Source organism: Esox lucius, chromosome 4 (genome assembly GCF_011004845.1).
Source record: "Esox lucius isolate fEsoLuc1 chromosome 4, fEsoLuc1.pri, whole genome shotgun sequence".
Taxonomy (NCBI): Eukaryota; Metazoa; Chordata; class Actinopteri; order Esociformes; family Esocidae; genus Esox; species Esox lucius.
Window position 1 is genome coordinate 4,560,233 of NC_047572.1, and position 22,858 is coordinate 4,583,090.

General features: G+C 41.6%; 1 protein-coding gene across 4 annotated transcripts in view; it reads left to right on the plus strand.

Annotated features, from left to right (window-relative positions):
• Window positions 1-6,080: 6,080 nt before the first annotated feature.
• Window positions 6,081-22,858, plus strand: part of sfxn5b (sideroflexin 5b) — a 28,618-nt gene continuing 11,840 nt past the window's right edge. The window contains exons 1-11 of one of the 4 annotated variants that reach the window (XM_010900909.4): window positions 6,083-6,412; window positions 10,902-10,970; window positions 12,445-12,522; window positions 12,691-12,717; window positions 14,273-14,327; window positions 14,419-14,444; window positions 14,625-14,678; window positions 14,890-14,946; window positions 18,119-18,184; window positions 20,167-20,257; window positions 21,950-22,065. In XM_010900909.4, coding sequence (XP_010899211.1) covers window positions 6,356-6,412; window positions 10,902-10,970; window positions 12,445-12,522; window positions 12,691-12,717; window positions 14,273-14,327; window positions 14,419-14,444; window positions 14,625-14,678; window positions 14,890-14,946; window positions 18,119-18,184; window positions 20,167-20,257; window positions 21,950-22,065 — 696 coding nt within the window. In that variant the 5' untranslated portion in view covers window positions 6,083-6,355. Of the gene's footprint in view, window positions 6,413-10,901; window positions 10,971-12,428; window positions 12,523-12,690; window positions 12,718-14,130; window positions 14,157-14,272; window positions 14,328-14,418; window positions 14,445-14,624; window positions 14,679-14,889; window positions 14,947-18,118; window positions 18,185-20,166; window positions 20,258-21,949; window positions 22,066-22,858 lie in introns of those variants that run through there. The other 3 variants (XM_010900911.4, XM_010900912.5, XM_020044662.3) reach the window with 3 other exon arrangements.

Consider the following 22,858-nt stretch of genomic DNA (forward strand, 5'->3'; position numbering starts at 1 on the left):
TGTTTTGCGTGTCATTTCACTGTGTTCAATACAAGAAACGTTCATCGCCTCCCTGCATTTGGCTCGCCTTTTTTCGAGTTGCCCATGGTGAGAGGCGGCGGGCTGGTGTGGGTTTGCTTATAGCTCCCCAGCTCTGCCGCCATGTGTTGGAGTTTACCCCGATGAACGAGAGGGTTGTTTCCCTGCGCCTACGGGTCGGGGATAGGTCTCTCACTGTTGTTTGTGCCTACCGGCCAAACAGCAGTGCAGAATACCCAACCTTCTTGGAGTCTCTGGGAGGGGTGCTGGAAAGTGTTTCGACTGGGGACTCCATCGTTCTACTGGGGGACTTCAACGCACACGTGGGCAACGACAGTGACTCCTGGAGGGGCGTGATTGGGAGGAACGGCCCCCCTGATCTGAACCTGAGCGGTGTTCAGTTATTGAACTTCTGTGCTAGTCACAGTTTGTCCATAACAAACACCATGTTCAAGCATAAGGGTGTCCATCAGTGCACATGGTCGTAGGTCATTGATCGACTTTGTTGTCGTTTCATCTGACCTGCGGCCGTATGTCTTGGACACTCGGGTGAAGAGAGGGGCGGAGCTGTCAACTGATCACCACCTGGTGGTGAGTTGGATCCGATGGCGGGGGAGGAAGCTGGACAGACTCGGCAGACCCAAGCGTACTGTAAGGGTCTGCTGGGAATGTCTGGCCGAGTCTCCTGTCAGAGAGATCTTTAACTCCCACCTCCGGCAGAGCTTCGACTGGATCCTGAGGGAGGCTGGAGATATTGAGTCTGAGTGGACCATGTTCTCCATCTCCATTGTCGAAGCGGCCGCTCAGAGCTGTGGCCATAAGGTCTCAGGTGCCTGTCGAGGCGGCAATCCCCGAACCCGGTGGTGGACATCGGAAGTAAGGGATGCCGTCAAGCTGAAGAAGGAGTCCTATCAGGCCTGGTTAGCTTGTGGGACTCCTGAGGCAGCTGACGGGTACCGACAGGCCAAGCGGGCTGCAGCCCGGGTGGTTGTGGAGGCAAAAACTCGGGCCTGGGAGGAGTTCGGTGAGTCCATGGAGAAGGATTATCGGCTGGCCTCGAAGAGATTCTGGCAAACCATCTGGCGCCTCAGGAGAGGGAAACAGTGCCCTACCTACGCTGTTTACAGTAGAGGTGGGCAGCTGTTGACCTCAACTGAGGATGTCGTCGGTCGGTGGAAGGAGTACTTTGAGGATCTCCTCAATCCCGCCGTCACGTCTTCCATTGAGGAAGCAGAGGATGAGGGCTCAGAGGTGGACTCGTCCATCACCTGGGCTGAAGTCACTGAGGTGGTCAAGAAACTCCTCGGTGGCAAGGCACCGGGGGTGGATGAGATCCGCCCTGAGTACCTCAAGTCTCTGGATGTTGTGGGGCTGTCTTGGTTGACACGCCTGTGCAACATCGCATGGCGGTCGGGGACAGTGCCTTTGGGATGGCAGACCGGGGTGGTGGTCCCTCTTTTTAAGAAGGGGGACCGGAGGGTGTGTTCCAACTATAGGGGGATCACACTTCTCAGCCTCCCCGGGAAAGTCTATGCCAGGGTTCTGGAGAGGAGAATACAGCCGATAGTAGAACCTCGGATTCAGGAGGAACAGTGTGGTTTTCGTCCGGGCCGTGGAACACTGGACCAGCTCTATACCCTCTACAGGAGGTTGGAGGGTTCATGGGAGTTTGCCCAACCAATCCACATGTGTTTTGTGGATTTGGAGAAGGCATTCGACTGTGTCCCTCGTGGCATCCTGTGGAGAGTGCTTCGGGAATATGGGGTCCTGGGTCCTTTGCTAAGGGCTGTCAGGTCCCTGTACGACCAAAGCAGGAGCTTGGTCCGCATTGCCGGCAGTAAGTCAGACTTGTTCCCAGTGCATGTTGGACTCCGGCAGGGCTGCCTTTTGTCGCCGGTTCTGTTCATAATTTTTATGGACAGAATTTCTAGGCGCAGCCAGGGGCCAGACGGTGTCAGGTTTGGGAACCACACAATTTCGTCTTTGCTCTTTGCAGATGATGTTGTCATGTTGGCCCCTTCAAACCAGGACCTTCAGCATGCGCTGGGACGGTTTGCAACCGAGTGTGAAGCGGTGGGGATGAGAATCAGTACCTCCAAATCCGAGGCCATGGTCCTCAGTTGGAAAAGGGTGGCTTGCCCACTTCAGGTTGGTGGAGAGTGCCTCCCTCAAGTGGAGGAGTTTAAGTATCTAGGGGTCTTGTTCACGAGTGAGGGAAGGATGTAACGGGAGATTGACAGACGGATCGGTGCAGCTTCTGCAGTAATGCGGTCGATGTATCGGTCTGTTGTGTTGAAGAAAGAGCTGAGCCGCAAGGCGAAGCTCTCAATTTACCGGTCAATCTACATTCCTACTCTCACTTATGGTCATGAGCTTTGGGTCATGACCAAAAGGACAAGATCCCGGATACAGGTGGCTGAAATTAGCTTTTTCCGCAGGGTGGCTGGGCGATCCCTTAGGGTGAGAAGCTCGGTCACCCGGGAGGAGCTCAGAGTAGAGCCGCTGCTCCTCCACATCCAGAGGGGTCACCTGAGGTGGCTTGGGCATCTGTTTCGGATGCCTCCGGAACGCCTTCCTGGGAAGGTTCTGGTCCCGTCCCACCGGGAGGAGACCCCGGGGAAGACCTAGGACAAGCTGGAGGGACTATGTCTCCCGGCTGGCCTGGGAACGCCTCGGTGTCCCCACGGAAGAGCTGGAGGAAGTGTCTGGGGAGAGGGAAGTCTGGGCATCTCTGCTTAGATTGCTGCCCCCGCGACCCAGCCCCGGATGAAGCGGAAGAAGATGAATGAATATCAACCACCCTCCATTTTGGCAAGACTGCCCCCTTTGCTTGAGGTGTTTTTTTTGCTTTACATTTTATTTATTTTTTATTGAAACGTTAGTTCTTCGTTTGCACTTTTGCCCCTACAGCTGTGGTTGGGCTTTAGTGGGAGGTTTGGATGATGCTTCTCCATTGGTCAGCCATTTTTTGAGTATCAGTTTGGCTGATACTCAAAAAACCAATACTGATCAGCCTATATATATAAATGCCAATAATGAGTGCAAGTGTCAGGTTTAAGCAGGCCTATGTATCATTAGCTAATGGAAATGCTGTAATATTTTTCTGCAAAGAAATATAAACATTACTGTCATGAAAGATGATTATATATCAACTAAGAAACAAATAGGATGTGGACTGCTTACGTTGCCCTGAAAAAAGTTATAGCAATTGGGCTGAACTCTGCTGGCAATACTAATTCAGGGTGGTTGCGGTTTGTGGGTGCCCCCCTGGTTGATGTTTGGCAATGTGGGTGGATTGATTTTCTGCCTGTTGGGCCCTGTCCGGGGCCTCCCCCGGACATGTTGCTGTCACGGTCCCAAGTCCTCCTGGTTGTGTTGCAGATCAAGACAATACCTGACGATTTCAGCTGCCACTCTGCTGATGTAAAAAGGGCTTTATAAATAAATGTGATTGATTAAATGTGATTGGCTTGTTTAAAACAATGATGAGTCAATCTACTTTATCATCTGTGCGCTCCATAGCCTAATCAGAATAAAACCACACGACACACAATTTTTTTTAAATATCGCAAAGAGGCACCCCTTTCTTTCCTTTCCAAAAAAGTGGAAAAGGAAGATTTTGAGTGAGGAACAGAAGTGTTAAAATTAAGAGACCACTGCAAATTGAACGCTTCTGTTACTCACTCAAAACGTTCCTTTTCAACTTTTTTGGAAAGTAAAGAAAAAGGTGCAGTCGTCTCTTAATTTTTTCCAGAACTGTATATACAGGAAGAACAAGTATTTGATACACTGCCGATTTTGCAGGTTTTCCCACTTACAAAGCATGTAGAAGTCTGTAATTTCTATAATAGGTACTCTTCAACTGATGGAATGTAAAACAAAAATCCAGAAAATAACACTATGATTTTTAAGTAATTAATTTGCATTTTATTGCTTGACATAAGTATTTGATACATCAGTAAAGCAGAATTTAATATTTGGTACAGAAACATTGCAATTACAAAAATCATACGTTTCCTGTAGTTCTTGAGCAGGTTTGCACACACGGCAGCAGGGATTTTGGCCCACTCCTCCATACAGACCTTCTCCAGATCCTTAAGGTTTCGGGGCTGTCGCTGGGCAATATGGACATTCCGCTCTCACCAAAGATTTTCTATTGGGTACAGGTCTGGAGAGCGCTGGCTGTGTGTTTCGGGTTGTTGTCATGCTGGAAGACCCAGCCACGACCCATCTTCAATGCTCTTACTGAGGGAAGGAGGTTGTTGGCCAAGATCTCGTGATATATGGCCCCATCCATCCTCCCCTCAATACGGTGCAGTCGTCCTGTCCCCTTTGCAGAAAAGCATCCCCAAAGAATTGTTTCCACCTCAATGCTTCACGGTTGGGATGGTGTTCTTGGGGTTGTACTCATCCTTCTTCCTCCAAACACGGCGAGTGGAGTTTAGACCAAAAAGCAAAATGTTTGTCTCATCAGACCACATGACGTTATCCCATTTCTCCTCTGGATCATCCAGATGGCCATTGGCAAACTTCAGACGGGCCTGGACATGCGCTGGCTTGAGCAGGGGGACCTTGTGTGCGCTGCAGGATTTTAATCCATGACGGCATAGTGTGTTACTAATGGTTCTTTGAGATTGTGGTCCCAGCTCTCTTCAGGTCATTGACCAGGTCCTGTCGTGTAGTTCTGGGCTGATCCCCCACCTTCCTCATGATTATTGATGCCCCATGAGGTGAGATCTTGCATGGAGCCCCAGACCGAGGGAGATTGAGTGTCACCTTGAACTTTTTCCATTTTCTAATAATTGCCCCAACAGTTGTTGCCTTCTCACCAAGCTGCTTGCCTATTGTCCTGTAGCCCATCCCAGACTTGTGCAGGTCTACAATTTTATCCCTGATGTCCTTACACAGTTCTCTGGTCTTGGCCATTGTGGAGAGGTTGGAGTCTGTTTGATTGAATGTGTCGACAGGTGTTTTTTATACAGGTAACAAGTTCAAACAGGTGCAGTTAATACAGGTAATGAGTGGAGAACAGGAGGGCTTCTTAAAGGAAAACTAACAGGTCTGTGAGAGCCGGAAATCTTACTGATTGGTAGGTGATCAAATACTTATGTCATGAAATAAAATGCAAATTCATTATTTAGAAATCATACAATGTGATTTTCTGGATTTTGTTTTAGATTCCGTCTCTCACAGTTGAAGTGTACCTATGATAAAAATTACAGACCTATACATGTGTCGTAAGTAGGTTAACCTGCAAAATTGGCAGTGTATCAAATACTTGTTCTCCCCACTGTATGTGTGTATTTCAATATAGTCTTTATCTTGGTATTTCTAACAACCACAAAGTTAATTTCACATGCATTCTCTGTCATATAAGATACCTGATTGGTAAATGACAGAATCTGCTGTTTCTCATGTTTCCAAGCTATTACAATGTTATTGACTGAAAGAGTCAAAATCCCCATAAAGCCTAACAGCAAAATGTGATAATGGTTCTTTTTTGCATTTCACCATTTGTTTATTCCAGAAGGATTTTTAGAATCGCTTTAAATACTTAAGGCTTCCTCCAGCTAAGCTTTTTGACAGCTGTACAAATTTTGTCAGGACAATTAGTCATTTGTTAATATATTTGCTTAGATTAGCTTGACAAAGAATGTTGACTTATATTTAGCCAATACTGATGAAAGTCTACTAATCCTATAGATATTTACACGAGTATGAAAATGGCGAGGTGGTGTAAGCATACACGAAACACATACCTTATTTGCAGGGGATCTAATAATTCCCTGTGGAAGAAATGAATGGTGTTAGAGCCGAAAGAGCTGTTTGGTCGCAAGGTTTTACAGGTTTTGTGACTCATACTATTTCAGTCTATAGGCTTAGTGTTAACACATCTCCCGAAGCACGTAGTGGTATTCCAAGCACATTCATTGGTGCATTACAATAACCTGATTGGGTGTTGCATGAATGATGCTGTGTTCAGTCGACTCCTCATTCCATCGCTGCCAATAGGGTACACAGCAAGTAAAATTGGGTCAACGAGACTCCTCAGAGGATCTATTCATCATCATTTATAAAGCTAGTCCCATTTGCAACATATCTGAATAAGAACCGTTATGTATCTTCTAATCTAATAAAGCATTTGGGATTTGCAGTCATCTAATGTAACTTTCGTTATGTAACTTGAGATGACTGAAACTACATTTCCCACTTAGTATCGCGATTGATTGCTTCACTATTTACTAGTTTGCCTTGGAGTAGCCGGGAGTAGCTGCATTACTTAGGAAATCCTGTTTCGTGATTGACTTCCTTAATAAATAAATACTTATACGCTGTCATGGCGGACTATGGAGTATGCCCTACGTTCCAGCTTGGAAGACCTAGATATGATCAGGTAATCTTTTTGAACTTTTGTTGTTTAATGGTGTAAAGAAATACATTCTTCACAAATTTCTGATTGCAAGAATATCATAATGCTCACAGTTTATTTCTTTGTGTTAAAAGTTCCCACTCATGTCGTGTCGAAAATTTGGTTTTCAGTATATTTTCAGTGAATTCTAGAAAGTAGCAAAACCTATTTTTTTGGAGAATTACCTACGCGGAGACAAGGAAGATGAGTTTCGGACTTTATAGGTTTCCGCCCCGTTTTAGAGAGGTGCTGAGTCTACGTTGCTTTGTGCGGTACATCCTGTAGTCGTAATGATAATAATGGATGCAAAAATTTTTTGTCTTCAACTATGTTGAAGACTGTGCTGAATGCAAAATAGAATCGGCTTAATAAAAATCTACTTATAAAACATTGTTATTAATGCAAATATTATTGTACAAATGGTAGCCTGTATCTACTGTCTGTACATTTAAGTTTGTTATTTCTCCCAAAATAGCCTTTCTAAGTTCTTGAAAACAAATACTATGGTGGGAACCCTATACATTATTTTAGGACCCCTTTAAAATGGTTATTCAAATAATCTTTTTTCAAAAGGTTGTTACATTTCTACCCATTTTAATATGTATGTTTACAGATTAAATAAAGTTTAAGCCATGGCTGTTTTTGGCTTCACTCGATAGTGAAGTTCCTAATAGAATCTGGGTGTCACAACAGGTGGTGTAGTGATGTGTTGCGAGAGCAAGGAACCAGGTGCAGGCAGGTGTAGTCGGTGTTGAGTCTTTAATAGACAAGAAATAAACAAACACCGAGCACAAAACACACAAAAGCAAAGGGCTGACTAAAGCAGCAAAACCGACAATATACAATGGAACACATACTTACAAACAACGGCAACACACACAACATCCAAACACAACAAGAACAATGAGCCACAATGTGGGGAGCAGAGGGGAAACATACATACACATACAAATTAGCTAGATTGGGACCTGGTGTGGAAGATTGGAAACATGTGACAGTCCGGGATGTGTTTGTGAGATATGGGAACTGAGAAACTATGGCACGGTGGCGCTGCTGCTCACCGCACTATGACACTGGGTCAGGCCCATTGCAATGTGTGCATGATTAATGGTGTGTCCGTATATCCTTATGTTTAACATATCCATCAAATGTCCATCCTGGAAAGTAATTATGCAGTGGTCAACTTGTACTGATGTGACCTTCACATTGGCCCAAATTGCTGCATTTAGTTTAGTTGGAAACCATTGATGACTGTGGGCAATTAACAAGATGAACTTAGCTGAAGCTTTACATGTAGCTTAATTGGGCATCTGTATTAGTGCAATTCAGTGTTCAAGGCTGACCTATTAAAATGTTCATCAATTGTAATAAAAACAATGTCAGTGCTGAAATAGCAAATGCTGATTAGTTACAGTGGATATACAAAGTGAACACACAGCTGTTAAAATGGCAGGTTTTTGTGATGTAAAAGAATGAGATAAAAATGTAAATCACGTCAGAACCTTTTCCACTTTTAATTTGACCTATAATTTGAACAATTCAATTGAAAAACAAACTGAAATCTTCAAAAAACCTTACAATAACCTGGTTGCATAAGTGTGCACACCCTCTTATAACTGGGGATGTGGCTGTGTTCAGAATTAACCAATCACATTCAAACTCATGTTAAATAGAAGTCATTACAAGCCTGCCATACATTTAATGTGACTGATAAATCACTAATTAAGTTCAGCTCTTCAAGTAGGATTTTCCTGACATTTTCTTAGTTGCATCTTAGAGCAAAAGCCATGGTCTGCACAGAGCTTCCAAAGCATCAGAGGGATCTCATTGTTGAAAGATATCAGTCAGGAGAAAGGTACAAAAGAATTTCCAAAGCATTAGCTATACCATGGAACACAGTGAAGACCATCATCTTCAAGTGGAGAAAATATGGCACAACAGAGACATTACCAAGAACTGGACATCCCTCCAAAATTTATGAAAAGACAAGAAGAAAACTGGTCAGGGAGACTTCCAAGAGGCCTACAGCAAGATTAAAGGAACTGCAGGAATTTCTGGCAAGTACTGGCTGTGTGCTACATGTGACAACAATCTCCCATATTCTTCATATGAATGGGCTATGGGGTAGGGTGGCAAGACGGAAGTCTTTTCTTACAAAGAAAAACATAAAGTCTCCCAAAAGCACGTGGGACAATGTGGTATGGTCTGATGAAACCAATGTTGAACATTTTGGCCATAATTCCAAAAGGAAAGTTTGGTGCACAAAACTGCACATCACCCAAAGAACACCATACCCACAGTGAAGCATGGTAGTGGCAGCATCATGCTTTGGGGCTGTTTATCTTCAGCTGGAACCGAGCCCTTAGTCAGGGTGGAGGGAATTATGAAAAGTTCTAAATACCAGGCAATTTTGGCACAAAATCTTCAGGCATCCGTTAGAAAGATGAAGAGGAAGTTCACCTTTCAGCACGACATCGACCCAAAGCAACACATCCAAATCCACAAAAGCATGACTTCACCAGAAGAAGATTAACATTGTGGAATGGCACAGCCAGAGCCCAGACCTGAATCCAATTGAACATCTGTGAGGTGATCTGAAGAGGGCTGTGCACAGGGGATGTCCTCGCAATCTGACAGATTTGGAGTGCTTTTGCAAAGAAGAGTGGGGAAATACTGCCATGTCAAGATGCTAATAGACTTCTACCCAAAAAGACAGAGTGCTGTAATAAAATCAAGAGGTGCTTCAACAAAGTATTAGTTTAAGTGTGTGCACACTTATGCAACCAGATTATTGTGTGGTTTTTTAAAATAATTTTTCCCCCTCAAAGATTTCAGTTTGTTTTTCAATTTAAATCTTCACGTTATGGGTCACATTAAAGGTGGAAAAAGTTTGGACATGATTTATCTTTGTCAAAAAAAATTTACATCACAAGACCATCACATTTCAACAGGGGTGTGTAGACTTTTTCTTTTTCTATAATAATAGAAATAATAATACATTCTATTTGTATTGCACTTTACATTTTATCAATCTCAAAGTGCTACAGAGCATATACAAATATTGTGGGTGTCTTTTCTCAAAAGGGAATGCAATGATTGACTATCATTTACCAAATTTCTGTAAAAACTGTTAGATCAGACAGGTCTAGTGCCTTCTAACAGGCAGAGGCTTTCATTGAATGTTACCATCTTCCATTATGGCATTATTTATGATTAGAAACACCTATGTTCATTTGGATTTCTTCGAAGCAGTTATTGTTAGACAAGCTATTGTAGCACACTACTCACTATTTCTTATTGCTGCTGCCCATTATACATCTCTGCTAGCTGTGATTTGTGTATTCTTTGGAGGGCTGAACATGCATAATTAAAGCCGTCTTCTTACACGCAGCCTTTCCTCTTCTTAGCAGAACAGCACAACTACTTGTTTAGTCAATGCAGACATTATAAAGGAACTATGTGGACACTGTAAACAATGGCATACCCAGAATTAGTGAACGGTAGCTGCTACATTCTATAAAATTAAATGTCAGAAGTGATGGAGGAGCATGTGCTACGGATTTCAATTAAAACTAAATGCAGAAAAAGATAATGAAGATGGAGAGTCAAGCACGATCTCCTGTCTTTGCTTTTGTCTGGTACCCTTATAAGTGATAAATTACTCAGGGCATCAGATTTTTCCGTCCATCTGGTTCACTAAATATACTTTTGGCATGCATGCCATCAGGCCTTTTCAAACAGTTGGCACACAACGTAAGGCTGGACTGGCATGCTCATCGAGCTAGTTCTAGCAGCAGAAAAGCCAATTGCTTCACCACCTAGTAATGACAATTTCTAACTACCTCTGTGAAGAAAACATACTTAGATGCTCTTGCATCTAAGTCTTAGAAGATAAACCACACAAATTCACCTTTTGAATGCATCCCCCTACATATGTTTAAAACAATTGGCAGCTGATCTTATTTAATTCGATCTACACCAAGTCATGGCATTCATAAATTATTTCAATGTTGAATTGTGGGGGCCACTTTACATAAGGGTAATGCAAAAAGTCCTTATATCTGGTTCTATGGTTGATATGACAAAAACCTTTAGTCACTTTACAATGAATGTAATTTGCTTAATAAATTCTACTGCATCCCATATACTTTATTTATGGTTTAGAAAGGCTTCCTTGAGTCTTGAAAAGCAATCCTTTGTTTAAAGTAATACTGGGAAATGATTATACATTTTATTATCATGTTATAAATTAAAGTAATGAATCGGTGGGTTTGTACTTTGCTCTCTGAGGACGCACCCACTCTGTGCTCCTGTGATAATGTTTGATGGCCTGTTTAGCTGTAAAGGACAAAGTGTCTCTTTCCCCTTTTATGTCCTCCTTCAGTGTACCTTTTTAACGCAGGAGGGATCAACAAGTTGGTATTTCTGTCAGTCTAACTTATCAAGAATTAACTACTCACTTTCTCTCTTTCAGAGTTCCTTTCTTGGCCGGCTAAGACACTTTGTAGATATTATTGACCCCACCACACTTTTTGTATCGGAGGTAAGTCAAAGTTGACATTCAATCAATAATGGTTTTTGTTAGAGATAAAAAAAATAAAAAAACATGGCCATCCACTGCATTTCTGATATAATTCAAGGCTTGGGAATTATGGGAACAGGAGGATGTAGACCTGGAATCTAGTCAAATAACACAGGGATGGACTGGGACCAGAAATGGATCTAGGCATTTCTTACATAGTATCTAATTATTTCCCTGCATATAAACCAACTAATGATTACTCTGCACAATATGCAAAACATAACAAACAACTCCACTGGGCTGAAAATGGACCAGGCCATCTGGCATTTGCCAGGACTTTCTTGACCAGTCCGCCTCTGACGTAAACACATTTGGTCCACTGAAGTTAAACTTTGATTTCCCTGTTTCGTTGATAAAATATCCACATGATGAAGTTGAAATATTAATGAATTATTGAACATTATGATTTTGACCTTTATGTGTATTTTTTTTTTTGTGGGTACAGAGCAGCAATTTGTAGGCCTTGCGATCACTTGGCATTCTTCTCGCCTATGTTGTTTTCAATTCATGGATTTCCTCCCTGTCACTCATTGGTGTAGTTGCCATGGTTATTAACATTGTGTTCCTGGATTGCTCCTCTGTCACCCGGTTGCATCCTTGCTGTGGTCACAAAAATGTTATAGAACCTGCATCCATATTGAAATGAAAATGGAAAAGAGGCTGATAACAGGAACTAATTATCATTTTGTCTAAGCAGATATTATTTAGCTAGTTAATGTTATACTGCCTCTAAAATCTATTTGGTGACATCATAATTGGTTTAGCTACAAAATAGTCTCCTTTAGAAATTGTATGGTGTTTTCAAGGCTTAGTAATGCACTTTAGACCAAATCTTCATCAGATTATTGAGCTTGTTGAGTGGAATACTGAATTGGACATCAGCCCTAAAATAAACATTCAAAAAATGTTAAGAAAACAGGAAATAAAACATGAGAATCAGGTGCAGGATATTCGATTTGCCCAGTCAGGTGCAAGTAGCCTCTGGCTCCCCTCTGGATCATTGAGAACAGTGCCAATTTCGAAGGTATTGTTAAATAAATGTTATAACTATTTGGTTGTAATGATTTAAGTCTTTAAATACCATAATATGATTTTAAGCGTTTAGTTATTAAACCAGAATAATTGCACACAACCAGCACAACTGCAAGCTTGTTTTGGTCTGTCAACATTAATTAGTTGTAATTTGCATGCTATTGACATACAAGCTAACAACTGAAATTGCCTTTTATAGTGCTTTTTGGAAAAAACATGACATGGGCGAGAAATTTCACTCACTACTAGTCCTGGTAAAACAGCCTGACTTTAGTCGTAATCAGATAATGACATTATTGGGATCATCTTTTTTCATAAAAAAATTAAAATTGACAATTACAAAGAATGTATTGGAGCATTGACTGTTGTCTTGTTAATTTTAATTAGTCTTCCATCTCTCCAGAGACGATTGACAGAATGTGTGAAACTCCTTGATGATTATAAACATGGCACTTTATCCCCTGATGTTTCAGATCTACAGGTGAGGATTTTGCTGTCTGAAATAATATACTCTTCCAAAGAGCTTTTGGAATTTAAGTATGATGTTTAGGACAAATGCAATATGTGGATATAGCTCAGTCTTTACATTGGCTGCCCAACATTTCTCCTCACTACTCTGATCTAACACATCTGTTGTTTTTCACTCTAGCTATGGGAAGCCCAAAAAATCAAGCAAGTAAGTCATTGCACTTGTACAAAGCAATAAGAACACATTTTGAGTCCATGTACAGTGGAGAGAACAAGTATTTGATACACTGCTGATTTTGCAGGTTTTCCCACTTACAAAGCATGTAGAAGTCTAATTTATCATAGGTACTCTTCAACTGTGAGTGAAGGAATCTAAAACAAAAATCCAGAAAATCACATTGTATGATTTTTAAGTAATTAATTTGCATTTTATTGCATGACATAAGTATTTGATACATCAGAAAAGCAGAATTTAATATTTGGTACAGAAACCTTGCAATTACAAAGATCATACGTTTCCTGTAGTTCTTGACCAGGTTTGCAAAAACTGCAGCAGGGATTTTGGCCCACTCCTCCATACAGACCTTCTCCAGATCTTTCAGGTTTCGGGGCTGTCGCTGGGCAATACAAATTTTCAGCTCCCTCCAAAGATTTTCTATTGGGTTCAGGTCTGGTGACTGGCTAGGCCACTCCAGGACCTTGAGATGCTTCTTACGGAGCCACTCCTTAGTTGCCCTGGCTGTGTGTTTCGGGTCGTTGTCATGCTGGAAGACCCAGCCATGACCCATCTTCAATGCTCTTACTGAGGGAAGGAGGTTGTTGGCCAAGATGTCGTGATACATGGCCCCATCCATCCTCCCCTCAATAAGGTGCAGTCGTCCTGTCCCCTTTGCAGAAAATCATCCCCAAAGAATGATGTTTCCACCTCCATGCTTCATGGTTGGGATGGTGTTCTTGGGTTGTACTCATCCTTCTTCTTCCTCCAAACACGGCGAGTGGAGTTTAGACCAAAAAGCTCTATTTTTGTCTCATTAGACATGACGTTTTCCCGTTCCTCCTCTGGATCATCCAGATGGTCATTGGCAAACTTCAGACGGGCCTGGACATGCGCTGGCTTGAGCAGGGGGACCTTGGGTACACTGCAGGATTTTAATCCATGATGGCGTAGGGTGTTACTAATGGTTTTCTTTGAGACTGTGTTCCCAGCTCTCTTCAGGTCATTGACCAGGTCCTGCCGTGTAGTTCTGGGCTGATCCCTCACCTTCCTCATGATCATTGATGCCCCACGAGGTGAGATCTTGCATGGAGCCCCAGACCGAGGGGCATTAACCGTCATCTTGAACTTCTTCCATTTTCTAATAATTGCGCCAACAGTTGTTGCCTTCTCACCAAGATGCTTGCCTATTGTCCTGTAGCCCATCCCAGCCTTGTGCAGGTCTATAATTTTATCCCTGATGTCCTTACACAGCTCTCTGGCCTTGGCCATTGTGGAGAGGTTGGAGTGTGTTTGATTGAGTGTGTGGACAGGTCTTTTATAAAGGTAACAAGTTCAAACAGGTGCAGTTAATACAGGTGATGAGTGGAGATCAGGAGGGCTTCTTAAAGGAAAACGAACAGGTCTGTGAGAGCCGGAATTCTTACTGGTTGGTAGGTGATCAAATACTTATGTCATGCAATAAAAAGCAAGTCTCCCCACTGTACATGTCCCCATCCGTGTGGCAGCATGACAATGATGTCATACTCTATATTTCATCTGAATGCAGGCCATTATTCATCCTGACACAGGGGAGAAAATCTTCATGCCTTTTCGAATGTCAGGTATGACTTTCGAATGAAGATCTTCGCCAGTGACTTTTGTTTTGTCTATGGTCATTTCTTACACTGATTGTAAGTTTTTGCATATATGCAGGTTATGTCCCATTTGGAACACCAATTGTAAGTTTTATATGAAATCCTTACTGAATTCCATATTTGTCTGTGTATACAATATTCAGCTTTTTTGACTATTGTATATAAGTTAATTTAACATCTGGCCATTTGTTTGATTATATAGTTCCGGAGTCCATGCTAGACTAAAGTTGTTGATTTATTGTCTGCTTACATGGTCTTTTATAGGTTGTGGGGCTTCTTCTTCCAAATCAGAGTGTAATATCCACCATTTTCTGGCAGGTAAAGCCATGATCGGTAACCATTTCAACAATTATAATAATTTCTTTTGTGGGGTTCTTTGATGTAGACCTAATTGAATGTCTACTTCCATTATCTTTACTGAATACATCAGCCAAAGCAACAACAAAAGTCTTCACATTTGACACATTCACATTTGACATGGAACCTCAGAACGCAATAGAATTTCATTATATGTTTTTCTTCCTTTTAGTGGCTGAATCAGAGTCACAATGCCTGTGTTAACTACTCAAACCGCAATGCCACTAAGGTATGGTGCTTAGCTCTCCAAAAGTATATAATAATAAATCATTGTAATTTTTCTTTAAAGGGATAGTTTATCCAAAATTCATATTTTTCCTCAAAGTCCACTTACCCAATATTCCTGAATACACAGAGTAATTTTTTCAAAAAATCCATTATTCATCTCTGTCCTAGTCGGTAATTAGCGTTATTAGCATTGCCTAAATTCATGAATGGAAACAGTTCGTACGTTGGAAAAGGGTGGCTTACCCACTTCAGGTTGGTGGAGAGTGCCTGCCTCAAGTGGAGGAGTTTAAGTATCTAGGGGTCTTGTTCACGAGTGAGGGAAGGATGTAACGGGAGATCGACAGACAGATCGGTGCAGCTTCTGCAGTAATGCGGTCGATGTATCTGTCTGTTGTGGTGAAGAAAGAGCTGAGCCGCATGGCGAAGTTCTCGATTTACCGGTCAATCTACATTCCTACTCTCACCTATGGTCATGAGCTTTGGGTCATGACCGAAAGGACAAGATCCCGGATACAGGCGGCCGAAATGAGCTTTCTCCGCAGGGTGGCTGGGCAATCCCTTAGAGATAGGGTGAGAAGCTCGGTCACCCGGGAGGAGCTCAGAGTAGAGCCGCTGCTCCTCCACATCGAGAGGGGTCAGCTGAGGTGGCTTGGGCATCTGTTTCGGATGCCTCCGGAACGCCTTCCTGGGAAGGTGTTCCGGTCCCGTCCCACCGGGAAGAGACCCCGGGGAAGACCTAGGACACGCTGGAGGGACTATGTCTCCCGGCTGGCCTGGGAACGCCTCGGTGTCCCCCCGGAAGAGCTGGAGGAAGTGTCTGGGGAGAGGGAAGTCTGGGCATCCCTGCTTAGACTGCTGCCCCCGCGACCCGGCCCCGGATAAGCGGAAGATGATGCAATGCACTCTGGGGAGATCTCAAACGTGCAGTTCTTGCAAGACGACCGAAGTCTTTGCATGACCTGGAGGCATTTTGCAGCTATACCACCTGCAAGAATTTGGGGCCTCATAGACAACTATTACAAAAGACTGCACACTGTCATTGATGCTAAATGGGGCAATACACAGTATTAGGAAATATGGGTATGCAGACTTTTGAACGGGTCAATTAATTTTTTTCTTTGTTGCCATGTTTTGTTTTATAATTGTGCCATTCTGTTATGACCTACAGTTGAATCCATTTAAATCCCATAAAAAATAAAAGACGTGTTTTGCCTGCTCACTCATGTTTTCTTTACAAATGGTATATATATTACCAATTCTCCAAGGGTATCCAAACTTTTGGGTGCAACTGTTTGCAAGAAACATTTTACAGAGCATTGTGAGCCACGTTCACTTAGCAGAGGACTACATTTGAATGCGATTCCATCAGGTTACCCAGTTCAACCTGTGAAGACAGGTTGTAAGTAATATTTCCGATTGCTATGTTATAATACACAAAGTACATAATGTCTCCGGATATTCTGGGCAAGGGTTTGCCATCTCCCCCCAGCTAAGGTTCACCCTTGCCCCCCTTTAGCTGCTGGCAAGCTTCTATTCAGTCATCATCTGTGTATTATGGTTAAAAAAAGTGAGGCTCTATCCCCCAAACATTTTTCTTCCTGCTAGTATTCAGAGTCAGACATGTATCCTGTGTATTTTCCTTTTTCTCTCAACCAAATAAAGCTTGACTGTCTGAGGTGAATATCAAACACAAAATAGGTAACTTGCATTCTAGCTAGCGAACACTATCGTTTACTGTGATGTATACGCTTTTTCTTCCCGAAAGACCATGTGGATTGATACAATTGTGAACAAAACTGACCGGTAAATACAGGAAGTACCCGTTTATTTGAAATTAGAATTGTATTGTGAAGTTTAAAACTTTATTTCAAGGAATGCAACATCATCATGTTCTTTGAGTTAAACAACAACACTTGTCTTTGTTTGGAGTGTTTGAGTTTTTTCCCGCTTGCAATGCAGCTTTGTGATTGCGGTATGAACCGTTTCCATTAATTAATTTGGATGATGTTAATAATGCTAATTACAGACTGGGACAATAATGGATTGTTTGAAAAAATTACTGTGTAATCAGAAACATAATTTGTTAAGTGGACTTTGAGAAAAATATGAATTTTGGATGAACAATCCCTTTAAATAGTGTGCTGTGCCATTGCAACTAGCAATGGAGTTGCAATTAGAAGAATGGATAAGTCATTATTTATTTAAGGAATAAGGTCCTGGGAGGTGTGGTATATGACCAATATACCACAGTTAAGAGCTGTTCTTAGGCCTGATGCATCACAGAGTTGCCTTTCTGCTATTTTAAACCAGTTTACAACAATTTGAGCAGTATGTTTTGTGATGGCATACCCGTGGTATATGCCTCATATACCAACGCTATGAGCCAATCAGCATTCAGGATTCAAACCACCTGGTTCATAAGAGACTGTTTACCACAGGTGTGCAATTAGTCATCTCTGGGGTTTGTGGTGTATTGCCAATATACCATAGCTAAGTGCTGTATCCAGTGACTCTGCAATGTGTTGTGCCTAAGAAAAACTCTTAGCTGTACTATGTTACTCATATATCACACCCATTATGCATTATTTAGTAAAAATAACATTATGAATACTAACCATGTTGATTATTGATAGTAATAAAGTAATCACCAACTTTGAAATGTGCATAGGTTGCTACCTCATAAAAGCTAATTAAGTGGCAGTATTCAACCTTAATATGATGACCATTCAACAGAAAAAAATGAAAAGGAATGACATTCAGTCAAACAGAGGAAATTGTTACTACATTCAACCATTTAAGGTTCTTCCAAAAATCCCATAATTATCTAAAGGTGCAAATAATAACCATTGTCTAGCAATGGTTTCCTGAGGATCTCAAGGGTTCCTTGTCTCACCACTAATCGTAAGAGTACACTTTTCATGAAATATAAGGCATCAAACAGAATAATAAAATAAAAGTTCTTTTTTTCATGTATTGTTTTGTTTTAAAGTGATTATAGGTTTGCTATAATTACCGCATGCATAGAAAGTGTGTTGAACTAATGTGTGTCTGATGTGACTGACTGTACAATTTTTATTTAAATTTTCACTATATTTAATTTAAGAGAAGTATATCATATGTGACAAGCTATGAAGTACTAAGTTTGTACATTTGTTTTTTGTTGTTCTTATTAGCCTACACCGACATCTAGGTTTCTTCAAGGATATGTTGGAGCTGTGACCAGTGCTGTCTCCCTTGCAGTCAGTTGTATTTTATTATACCTTCATGGGAAACAATTTTTTCCCTGAGCATGGAATTCTATCCTGCCTATTTCTCCTAAATGAAACAATTTATAGTGCCTTGCAAAAGTATTCAAACCCCTGATTAATTCTCTCATATTGCTGAATTAGAAATTGTACATTTTATATTTTATTTTAAAACACTGAGTCCTGCCAAAAGGTAAATGTCCTCCCATGCAGTAATTCCTTGGATTGCAGAAATTCTGTATTTTGCTCTACAGTCGTCCTTCACTTTTTAACATGAAGCCCAGTTGCTGCTGAGAACCACCCCCATAGCAAGATGCTGCCACCACTATACTATAAGGATGGTGTGTCTTGAGGCATGGGGCAGCCAACACATTGCCCTTTAAGTTTTGGCCAAAAAGCTCCATCTTGGTCTTATCTGACCAAAGAACTGTTTCCCACATCAACCCTGGGTCAATCTCATTCCTTTCAATAGTAGATTTTTATTAGATTACTGTTTTCTTTCCACTCTGCAATACAGGCCAGTTTTACGCAGTGCACCTAGCATGATTGATCTGTGCACCATTGCTTCAGTCCCAACCAATAAACTGTAGCTCATTCAAAGTGATTATTGGTCTCTCTGCAGCCTTCTTGTTTGAGTGCTGAGTTTGGAAGGACACTATTTTTTGGCAGTACTTTGGTGGTGTGAATCAGCTTCCACATCCTATTTATTGATCCATCTGTGCTTACTGGGATACACAAACCCTTTAATATTATTTTGTACTTTTTTCTAATACATGCATTTGTAATTCTTTACCTCTAGAATTCTCTGTGGTCTTCAATGTCCTTCAGATTCACAGCCTGACCAGTGATCTTTTAACTGTTGGACTCCAGAAAATGTGAATGATTGAATACTATTGCAAGGCAATGTACAGTTGTGCTCAAACGTTTGCATACCCTTGGAGAATTGATTATATATGTACCATTTGTAAAGAAATGTTCACAAGATTTAATGTGCCTTAGAGCTCATACACCCCCAAAATATCAGTGAGCCACCACCATGCTTCACAGTGGGGATGGTATTCTGTTCACAATAGGCCTTGTTGACCCCTCTCCAAACATAGCACTAATGGTTGTGACCATAAAGCTCTATTTTGGTTTTGTCACTCCAAATTACAATGTGTCAGATGCTGTGAGGTGTGTCAAGGTTTTGTCGGGCATATTGTAACCAGGCTTTTTTGTGGCATTGGCGCAGTAAAGGCTTCTTTCTGGCAACTCGACTATGCAGCAAATTTTTGTTCAAGTATCGCCATATTGTGCTCCTTGAAACAACCACACCGTATTTTTTCAGAGCAGCCTGTATTTCTCCTTAGGTTACCTGTGGGATTGTCTTTTTATCCCAAACAATTCTTCTGGCAGTTTTGGCTGAAATCTTTCTTGGTCTACCTGACCTTGGCTTGTTATCAAGAGATCCCTGAATTTTCCAATTCTTAATAAGTGATTGAACAGTACTGGCTGGCATTTGCAAGGCTTTTGACAGTTATTTTCTGCTCCCCATGGCTCAGCATCTAGCCTGCTCAGTGTATCCATTTGAGAGCTAAAAAACCCATGGACTATTTATATACAGACACTAATTGCAATTTAAAAAGCCACTGTGGTGGGAAATTCACATGTAATTGCCATTTTCACCTGTGTGTGTCACCTTGTGTGTCTGTAACGAGGCCAAACATTCAAGGGTATGTAAACTTTTGATCAGGGTCATTTGGGTGATTTCTGTTATCATTATGATTTAGAAAGGAGCCAAACAACTATGTGATAATAAATGGCTTCATAAAATCACTATCCTTACATGAAATAGTTTTTTTGCATGATCAGTCATATTTTCAAAATTGACAGAATTTCACTGTTTCTGCCAAGGTATGCAAACTTATGAGCACAACTGTATGTGACATGGCTAAAGGGGTTTTTAGTTTTCTCTAAGTTTGTCCTGGGTTGTTTAGGTGGGACTGCATTTACTGATTCAGAAAGCCAACCACATGAGCCCAGCTACCCGAATGATCATACAGAGACTGATCCCTTTTCCAGCTGTGGGTATGTAATGTAATTTATAATTTACAGTTAAGTCCAGAAATAATTGGACACTGACACAAGTTTTGTTATTTTGGTTACAAGTTAAATAATGAATATACGCTTAAAGCACAGTCTCTCAGCTTTCATTTCAGTACTGGAACAGCATTCTTTTGACAGATGAAACTAAGATCAACCTGTACGAGAATGATGGGAATAAAAAAGTATGGAGAATGCTTGGATCGGCTCATGATCTGAAGCATACCACATCATCTGTAAAACACAGTGGAGGCAGTGTGATGGCATGGGCATGCATGGCTTCCAATGGCACTGGGATACTAGTGTTTATTGATGATGTGACAGAATCAGCCGGATTTATTCTGAAGTGTATAGGGATATATTGTCTGCTTAGATTCAGCCAAATTCAGCGAAGTTGGTTGGATGGCGCTTCACTTTACAGATAGTCACTGACCAAAAACATACTGCGAAAGCAACCCAGGAATGTTTTAAGGCAAAGAAGTGGAATATTCTGCAATGGCCATGTCAGTCACCTGATCTCAACCCGATCGAGCATGCATTTCACTTACTGAAGACAAAACTTGAGGCAGAAAGACCCACGAACAAACAACAGAAGACAGCTGCAGCAAAGGCCTGCCAAAGTATTTCAAAGTAGGAAAAACAGTGTTGGGTCTATGCTTTCCAGACTTCAAGCAGTCATTGCCTGGAAAGGATTCTCGACATTTTATTTATGATTGTGTTCATTTGTCCAATTACATTTGAGCCCCTGAAATAAAGGGACTGTGTATGAAAATGGTTGCAATTCCTAAACAATGATCATTTTGTTCAACACCTTGAATGTAAAAGTATGGAGTGTGCACTTCAATTGCATTTCTGTTGTTTCATTTAAAATCCATTGTGGTGTCGTACTGAGCCAACATTATGAATATTGTGTCAGTGTCCAAATATTTCCGGACCTAACTATGTATTAATTATTAGCTAATGAATACAGTGTAAGATATTGACTTTATCTGTTTACACAATTATATACAAACTACACATGCTAAGGAATAGATTTCCTTTTTTGTCAGATCTGCCATTAATGTATAGATAGCTTTGCTGTTAACACATCCCTGGTGTCTAGGGGGGCAGATATTTCTAATGTCTTTGGTGTTGTTGTGCTGATGGCTTCTACTCTACACTTGATACATTTATTTTACCTAATAGCTACCTGTCCTTCTACCCAGCACTTCACTTAATATAAGTGCAGGAATTTGACAAATTCGACAATTTTCATGAAAATATGTATGTTAATAAGGCTTGCCTAAAAAGCAGCCGGAATGCTGTTTGCCTAACATTAGAAGTACCAGAACGTTCCGGACCGTTCTGGCCAAAATCAAGCACTGCTTCTGCGTAGATATATGTTCAATATTGTCAAGGTTGTACTGTAAACCTAGTCTCTTGTCAATATGGGAGATATCCTTTACTGTCAGATTCCAAGCTGCAAACTTTAATTAGTGGCACTACATTCTAACCACTAGGCCATCATGGCATCGTCACATCCCTAAAGTAGTCATCATCTGTCAGTATCAGATCAGTGAGGGCTTCACGGACAGAACTAGGAAACATTCAGCTTTTGTATTTAAAGTGGTAGTTCTCAATGTCCGCTGCATTTTATGTGGTGCTATGTCACAACCATTTCTTGTCCCTTCTCCACAGCCAGTGCCAACATTTGTAATGTGGGTCTTATGAGGCGCAACGAGCTGTCTGAGGGCATTGACGTACTGGATGAGAATGGGAATGTGGTTGGGTCCTCGAAGATTGCTGCCAAGCATGTGAGTGGCCATCTGAGGCTTCTACTACAAACATTTAGATTAACAATGTTTCTTTCTTGGACATAGAATTACCATAAAAAGAGCAACTTACTGGCCATAGCTAGCAAACCAGCATACTGAGCAGACATACACTCACCTAAAGGATTATTATGAACACCTGTTCAATTTCTCATTAATGCAATTATCTAATCAACCAGTCACATGGCAGTTGCTTCAATGCATTTCGGGGTGTGGTCCTGGTCAAGACAATCTCCTGAACTCCAAACTGAATGTCAGAATGGGAAAGAAAGGTGATTTAAGCAATTTTGAGCGTGGCATGGTTGTTGGTGCCAGACAGGCCGGTCTGAGTATTTCACAATCTGCTCCGTTACCGGGATTTTCACGCACAACCATTTCTAGGGTTTACAAAGAATGGTGTGAAAAGGGAAAAACATCCAGTATGCGGCAGTCCTGTGGGTGAAAATGCCTTGTTGATGCTTGAGGTCAGAGGAGAATGGGCCGACTGATTCAAGCTGATAGAAGAGCAACTTTGACTGAAATAACCACTCGTTACAACCGAGGTATGCAGCAAAGCATTTGTGAAGCCACAACACGCACAACCTTGAGGCGGATGGGCTACAACAGCAGAAGACCCCACCGGGTACCACTCATCTCCACTACAAATAGGAAAAAGAGGCTACAATTTGCACGAGCTCACCAAAATTGGACAGTTGAAGACTGGAAGAATGTTGCCTGGTCTGATGAGTCTCGATTTCTGTTGAGACATTCAGATGGTAGAGTCAGAATTTGCCGT